Source organism: Limulus polyphemus, unplaced genomic scaffold (assembly GCF_000517525.1).
Source record: "Limulus polyphemus unplaced genomic scaffold, Limulus_polyphemus-2.1.2 Scaffold587, whole genome shotgun sequence".
Taxonomy (NCBI): Eukaryota; Metazoa; Arthropoda; class Merostomata; order Xiphosura; family Limulidae; genus Limulus; species Limulus polyphemus.
Genome location: NW_013666197.1, coordinates 133,769 through 142,546, shown reverse-complemented (window position 1 = coordinate 142,546; position 8,778 = coordinate 133,769). Strand labels below are relative to the sequence as shown.

Genomic DNA, 8,778 nt, shown 5'->3' with positions numbered 1-8,778 from the left:
TTGCTGATGTCCAGAGCAACTCCGTCTTCTTGCCATTCTTACTTAAAATGATTTTGCATTCAGAAATTCGGGACTTAAATTTAATACGGATTTGATGCACGAGAAAATAGTGCATATTGGACGTGAAGAAGGGAGCAAGTTGCACGTGGGGAAAAAAACGCGCCTGATTTAAATGTCACACCTGAACGCTCACATCCTTTTAATTATGTTTGAAATTATGAACATTGCTCAACATCGTGAAAATTAAACCTTATTTTCAATAAGCAACTCTGAAAAATATTTGGGGGTGCTTAACTTTTTTCCAGGTGTATAGATATAACAGTTCATTTAATGACCACAGAAAATATAATGAAATGAGATGTGAAAAAAAGGGATTAAACGTCTTAGCTGTACTGACTTTCTGCTACTTTCAGTTAATAGCAAAACTATAGAAACAGACATCAACTTAAAAGAAATGGGATGAGCAAAACTTTTGGGAAGGTACTTTTTACATTTGAATCCACTTTTTTGACAATAATCATGACAGATTGTTTGTTTGATTAGACTAGCTGCTGACAGGTACAAGCAGATTCTTATCCATCATGTCATTTTATCAGGAACAAGACCTGACTAGAAAAATGGTAATCCCAAGCATAATGTTTGGTGAAAGGAGGGAAAAATAGGCTGTGAAACACGCACAACCATAGGTTGACTTGCACAATGTCCCAGTGTGAATGTTATTAATTTTGTGTAGTAATACAGAACAATTGTAACAACATTTTACAATCATACAATGACAAGCATACAGTAACATAAAAATAAAATGTAACAGTTTGTTTAACTCTTTCAGTATGGGCTCGGTGCTTGTTATAGTTTTCATGCTATAACTTTTAAATTATTAACCCATTAGCTGCAGCAGGAGCAGCTCAGTTGTCGTTTTCTGTGCGACTGACGGAAATATCCGTCATCCGCAGTTAATGGGTTAAGCAAATATTAACGAAATTTGGCAGATTATCAGTAAACATTACAATGCTTTCACACACAAAATATCAAATTTTTTTTTACTAAGCCTTAAGGTTTGTAAAGCAATATGTTTTTCTCGTGCTTTTTTTCGCATGCTGCCTATCTATCATGCAAAGTAATGATTTTAAGATTAAAAGTACTTTTATGCATCAGAAAATTTTGAAATTTCAAATGCAAAATATTTATAATGCCCAGATAGTTATCAAACATTTCTTAAGAAAAAACTTTATATTTTATTTGTTATTTTCAGTAGTTAATCTGTGTACGGGTTCAGTAGATTTGACCGATCTCGCAACTACCATAAAAAAAACTAGGAAATAAATATAAATTATGCCTCTTTCATTCTAAAATAAACACAAATTATAACACAAAAACATAAATGTTTTGACTAAATAGCTTAAATCTCGTAACATTATGCATTTATATATATTTATTATTTTTATTATATTGACCTTTCAGCAGTGCTTGGCTAACAATACAGAAGTAACAATGATGCGGCTCACGTGCACTCTTGTTACCGTATCAAATAACATAAAACTGACCTTTGGTCTGTACAAAGTAACTTGTCTTAGCTTTGTTTTAGTAGACTAGTATTTTGTAAAATGCAGTCACATTTCAATTATTATAAAATACATGTGTATATAGATTATTGCTATTTTGAAATAAGTTCTTAAACTTATTTTTCTTAAAACATAGAACAGTAACTAAAGAAGTAAATCAATTATCTCTTCTAGTTATGGCCTTTGTACTCAGTTGCTGCTTGACATAGGTTGTGCATAGAGGATATGAAACACACTATTTTTTTTAGGTTATATATATATATATACATTTAAATAACTAAAGAATCATAAATTACTACATCAATACCATAGCATTCCACTATAACTTATCAAGCTCAGTAACTAAGATGTATTTTAGTCTAAAAAATATGAAATTTCAAGCAGACTAAAGAAACACCCTACCTCGTTGAAATATTGGTTCAAAAGAAAGAAATAACACCAAGCCAGTTAAAATGGCTGAGAAAGGCACTGGAGGGACCTTCTGAGCTTCCAATTGGTTATTCTTGTCATATATAGAAGTGAGTATATATATATATAAGGGAGCATTTCCAAAAATGGAAAGAGGTGGGCGGGGTGCTACTGTGTTTGATTTATCACACGAGCAATATCTTATCAAACTGAAAAGATAAGAGGCTCTTATTTTATATTCTAGCTTCTCAATATTGGTAATTTGAGTTTCTAATTCGTACGAAACTATTAGACTGTATTTTGACTGCACAAACATCTAATTTGAACCAGTGCTGCATTCAACATACAACGTGACACACACAAAAATCGATGTTTATCTGTGTTTTTTTTATATTTACTTTTAAATTAAGAAATTGAGTAATATATAGTACTAAAATTTGAATTATAATCTACAGTTGGATACCAAAGTTATAGACATAAATTCATGAAATAGTAGTTCAATAAAATTTTGAATGGGAGTGAACAAATGAGTTGACATGGCCTTTCACCTGTGACCTGTCACGAAAGGGTTAAAACAAGTACAAAATACTTGTGCATTATACAACTTATTTGCTTTTACTTTGTATTTTCTGCTGTAATGCTATGAACTAACAGAAATTTGGAGATGAAGTTACAATTATCCAAAGTATGTGGCTTCTATATGTGTATCATAATTTTCATATTTATTTAAAATACTAGACACACACACACACATATATATATAATTTATTTATGTTATTTCAGAAAGTTGCTGTTAGAAAGAATGTTACTGTGCCTCTCAACAATTTACTTACAGCCTATCATGGACCAAATAATCTGATTCAAAAGAGAGGAGACAAATATCTAGACTACGAAGCTTGTAACAACCGTTTAGAGCCTAACAAGGATGCAGCAAAACAGCGAATTGTAAGCATTTCAGTTTGTTCTTTTCATTTTGTTAACCATAAGTAAAGTTGTTGAGGGTGTGTAAAGATGTTTTTGGGATGTATGGTAATCTGAAATGTATAACATAAGAAACTGCATGTCATATTCAAACAAATATCATAACAATAATAATAAAAAGCAGAACCAATATAGTATTAGAAATATCTGTCTTAAATATTAGAAAACTATTTCAGTAAATAAACGTTTATCAACTCCTTTTGCCTCTATATAATCAAATAAGGGTTAGGAAATGTTGTAAGATCAAAAAAGTATTTATTTCTATTGTAATTTTTAACTGGTTTTTGTTATTTTAAGCTATGTGCTAATTAGCTGGTGAATCTTAATTCACTTTGAAACAATGTTACAAACACTAATTTGTAGTTTCTTTAAATTCATAAGAAAATGATTTGTTTGAAAAATATTGTGTTAGTTATGCATGCAATTTAATTTACTGGAATATCTATTATTAAAAAAAAGTTAAGAATATCTGGAATATTTAGCTGTATTTAAAGAAGTTACATTTAGGTTTATAATTCATGCAAAATATGCATATATATATATATATATATGCTATTAAGTTTGAGATCGTGGAAGCCTTAAAAAAAGGTACTTGGTATTACTAGCTTCAAGAAGAACTACAAGAAGCAAAGAACAACTACATAGCTCTCAATTCTCAATTACTTGATGAACTTCCTTCCGTGTGTGCTATCAGTAGGGATATCTTTAAGGAGTGTTTGCATAGCTTTCTTCAGGCAAGGAAAACCCTTTTAGGACGAACAGCGAAACAAATGTTATCTCTCACTCAAGTAAGTTTTTAGTAACGTTACTATGAAATTCTAAGGTTTTCATTCAACTTCTAAAATAAGCGATTTAGTTATTATAAACACTTCAATTTTATTCTGGAATTCAAATACGCTTGTAGTCTCAAACCACATGTAGACTATTAAAGCATTTAAAAAGTGTTTTTACAATGTAGAAACCCACAAATAATAACTATTAAATTAGTTAAAACAATATGCATAAAAATGTTTTATTGGTTGTGTGAGATTTATCACTAACTTTTTTGTCTATAAAAATCAGATGGTAATAATGAATAAAATCCTATAACCCAGGTGCTTTCAAAAGGTGGACCTCTCTTCTTCAGGGGCAAACTGGGAATGGTGGTGTAATCAAATAAGTGATATATACAAAGGGAGTTTAGTGATGTCATGAAGATCATCTGGTTTTCCAGGAAATGTTTAGTCTATTTTGTTATGTACTGTTCTAAGTATCTCATTTCTGGTACAGTGAAGCTGATGACGAGAGTGTGTGTGGAAAGGTGTTACAGATATTTTACTTATTGTTTATACATCCTTTAACCCTTTTGCAACGGGTGGGTCTAACTGCATGTCACAGTCTTTTAGCAATTTATTTTTAAGAGTTTAATAAGTAACTATTATTATTACTATTATATCAATAAAATTGGTATCAAAACATAGTTCATATTTCAAATTTTAATATTATGTATGTTTTAATTTCTTAATATAAAAGGAAATATATATATATATATATATATATAAAGAAAGCTAAATATCAATTTGTGTGTGTCACATAGCACCTCCTCATGTCTTGTTGCTCTGTTTATATATTTTTTATTCCTACTATATATATGTCTACAATTGATTAACGAATTAGATATATGAAGTTTGGATACTTGCAAGCTAGAATATAAACTTAGAATCTCCCACCAATTTGATTTGCTGAGAAATCAATATATGTAGCAAATCAACTAGACTTGCACTTCCTCCTACTCCATGTTTTCCAAACCTCTTGTTTAATTTCACCTACTTTTCTTAAGGATGTATTTATAACCAATAGAAAGGACAGGTTGTGCTTCACATGATTTATGTAAAGAGCCTGGAAGAGAAAATAATAATTATGTCAAGACTGTTGAATGGTGGTGACCAAGTTGTTACTCTGAACGGATATTAATTTTTTTTGACACGTACATATTTTATTTATAAACTTCAGCAAGTTACAGATGTTTTGGGTGTACTAGTAAAAAGTGTATATTTGAAGCCTACAAAAATTATATTCCTTCACTCTCCACTCAAAAATAACGAGGCTTAGCAAATGCATACGAGGGCAAAATATATTCCTATCACCATAACTTCTCATAAGTACTAGAAATCATTGTTTTCTATTTAATTTTCATTTATTATTCTATGTTTTGAGAAAAATAAATAAAACTTAAACACTTATGAGTAAATATATAGATATATATGTAACGTATGGTAGCTGAAATATCAGTGTAGCTTGCAAATATTGGTATTATAGTTAGATTTGTAATTTGTAGGGCTTCTAACTGTCTAAATTGAGGTAAAGTAAAAACAAATGATGCTGCATGAGAAACCTTACAACTTGTATTTATTCATAACATTTAGAAATGTACAGTAAAAGAAAGCAGTGTATATAAATGTATGTAAATATTTACTCACAATGTACATTCAAAAACTGAAACAAATGTACAGTTATACAAAGTTGTTCACATTATTGAACAGATTGTATATAACTGTTCAAGAATTTGAACAACTTTCAGAAAACACATGCAACAGAAACTATAAATGAATACCAATCTATATACATGTATTTCACTTAACTATATAGATATATTTACATTTTAGAAAATGCACATGACAGGAGGCATTATGCATACAAGTGTATATATAACAGAAAAAATACAAAAATATGCAAGTTATACAAATTGATATACAGAATTGTATACAAATGTTTGAGAATGAAGAACTTTCAGAAAATATATATGAAGCTCTGCACAGAAAAAAACTATAAAATGAAAGGAAGTATCATACATACAGGTGTATGAATAACAAAAGAAAACTTTACAAAAATATTTCAGGCAAAAACATTGTAAAAAGAAAACACTGTTGTATGTTCAAATACACTAAAAATACTAAGATGCTACAATCTAAGATACTTGTTAGTTTTTAGAGAAAAAGAAAGCCATTTGTTAGAGGAAAAGAAAGAGCAGACACCTTTATATGGTACATAAAGAATATTTTAGTGAAACAATCATAAACAGATTTATTTTGATTTTGTTATATCATGCAAAATAAATCAGCTGTGATAATTCAGCAGTTTTGGTTATGTACTAAGTTAAAGCTTAACTTCTTTGCAGAGTATCACAGAATGTACACTTTGTGAGTATCCTGTTGTTTGTAAGGCACAGTCTACATCTTTCTTTTTACCTTGTTTTGACAAGTATTGGATAATTCCTGTCAAGAATGAGTCTCAAAAGAGAGTCCTGTGCAAATGTTGTAATTGAAGCACCAGAAGGACTGGGTCTGCTCTCAAGTAGTGGCTCGACAAGAGAAATGACCAGCTCCCTGCTGAAGGACTTCTGTGATAATTCCAGCTGATTGGTCTTTCTCTTGTAGAAAATAAAAGCATTGACTATGGTCAAATCCAAAAGCCAGAAAAACAGTTTTTGTACCATTTTATTGACCTTTGTCCATTTGAATAGTAGTTGAGGAACTTTTCATAAACTTGTTATAGTCAACAATTAACTGAGGTTCTATAATCTCAGCATCTCTTCCTCTTCTCCTTATAGTTGTCAACTTGAAATCTCAATCAGAGAAGCATTTCTCAAGAGAGAACATCTTGTTTCTGTCTTCTTTGATCTTGAGAAGGCTTGCGACACTACATGGAGGTTTGACATTTTGTGGGACTTCCATTCATATGAGTTGTATGGCCATTTACCCATTTTTATTAATATCTTTTTTACTTGACAAGCAATTCCAAGTCTGTGTGGGTTTGTCCCTATCACATTCTTACACACAGGAACTTTTAGTCCCTCAAGGTTGTGTCTTGAGTGTCACCCTTTTCAGTATCAAGATCAACGCTATCACTAAACAACTTCATCCTACTGATGCAAATGGCCTCTATGTCGATGACTTCCATATTTCTTGTTAGTTGTTGAACATGACATTTAGACTGCCCTCACTTGCCTTTTGAAGTGGACCATAGCAAACGGTTTTACCTTCTCTTTCTCTGAAACCATTTGCATTCATTTTTGCCACCAACGGGGTTTACACTCTGATCTCAAGCTTCATCTTAGTGGTGTTGTTCTTCACGTGGTTCCTGAGGCAAAGTTCTTGGGATTTATTTTTGACTGTAAGCTTATATTTTTTTCTCACATCAAGCAGCTACTTGTCAAGTGTACAAGGGCACTGAAAATTCTCCATGTCTTCTCTTCCACTTCTTGGGGAGCAGGTCGAACCAAGCTGGACTATGGATCTACAGTTCTGCCAGGCCCTCTGCATTGAAGATGTTGGATCCTGTTCACCATCTTGAGCTTTTGCTCTGCACTGGGGCCTTCCATGCTTCGCCAGTCCAGAGTCTGTACTCTGAGTTCCATGAACCTCCTCTTCACCTCCAACATTTGCCACTTTCTTTACAGTGTGCGATCAAGCTTTGATCCTTACTACAGCATCCTACCTGGGGTTGTCTGCCATTTTTCCTTTTGGTCTTTGTATCCAGGCATGACTGGCTGAATTGGGTCTGTCATTTGATGATGCTGCTGAGTCTAATGATCGGCCCATCCCGCCATGGCTTGTTACCGTCCCCACCTCTGACATTTTCTCAAGTCATCTGAGGAAGGTGGATACTCCCGATTGGAAGTACCATCTTCTCTTTGCCGAATATCTTTCGAACTATTCTTCTTTTCTCATTTTCCTGGATGGTTCGAAATCAGATGACTCAGTGGACTCTGCAATGGTGTGTTTTGACTCTGTGGTTGCTCACAGGATCCCCTATGCAGTTTTTATATTTGCTGCCGAGTTGTATACCATTTCTCTTGCCTAAGCAGTACACTGACTGTACTGTTTAAACCAAATCTCTTAGCTGTCTACTGGCCCAGTAATTGTTTAATATTAGTTCTCACCTTGTTCTCCTCAATGTTCAAAAATGACTGGCCTATATTACTTTATTTTCCATTTCTATCCAGTTTTTCTGGACACCTGGCTATGTCAGTATTTGCAGGAACAAATTGCTGACACCACAACTAAGTCTGTCTATTGTGGTGCAGTCACAGCTGTGCCTGTTGTCCCAGATATGTCCTGTGTTCAAGGCTCGGCTTTGTGCCAATTGGCAGTCGATTTGGAGTGAGCAATGTCATAACAAGTTTTTCAATTTCAAATCTTCTGTTGTTCTTTAGCCATCTTGTTTTCGTAAAGATCGAAAGGAGGAAGTTGTCTTGGCTAGGCTACGCATTGGTTACAGTTTTTTAATTCATTTGGGACTGATCCACCAATGTGTAGTCTTTGTGACACTCAAGTCACAATAGCCCACGTTTTACTGCCATGTTGTCGTTACAACTGTGAGTGGTGGCACCATTTTTGACGTGCACTTTCTACGGGTTTACCCCTGACGTTCGATGGTGTCATTTGTGATGGCGAAACTGTCAAACTTGATTGTGTTTTTAAATTGTGGGCCATTGGCCTTTTTTATTCTATTTAAGATTTTTTTTTACCCATTTTGGGCAGTGTTTGGTTTTTTTAGCTTGTTTTCTTTTTAGTCTTTGTAGTATTTTACTTATTATTTTTTACCATTTGTTTGGTGCAGATAGCCCCAAACAACCAACCAAGTTTCCCTAAATGCATTGTTTTTATTCATAAGTATGTGCATTGTGCTAACTTAGTAAGATGATTATCTGATAAGTGTTGTCTTCATCTTGTAATTTTCCTATGTTTGTTGGTTTGATTTTGCAATTACTTAATTGTGGCTTTTTACTATGTACTTCCATACATTTATTTGTGACATGCAGTAAGTCATATGAATTAAGAATTTA

At 32.7% G+C, this 8,778-nt stretch overlaps 1 protein-coding gene across 6 annotated transcripts in view; it reads left to right on the top strand.

Annotated features, from left to right (window-relative positions):
* LOC106459286 (dynamin-binding protein-like) overlaps positions 1-8,778 on the top strand; it is a 79,162-nt gene that overhangs the window by 63,474 nt on the left and 6,910 nt on the right. For all 6 annotated transcript variants that reach the window (XM_022385735.1, XM_013918897.2, XM_022385734.1 and 3 more), the window contains 2 exons: positions 2,754-2,915; positions 3,557-3,739. In XM_022385735.1, the coding sequence (XP_022241443.1) occupies positions 2,754-2,915; positions 3,557-3,739 (345 nt within the window). The remainder of the gene's footprint in view (positions 1-2,753; positions 2,916-3,556; positions 3,740-8,778) is intronic.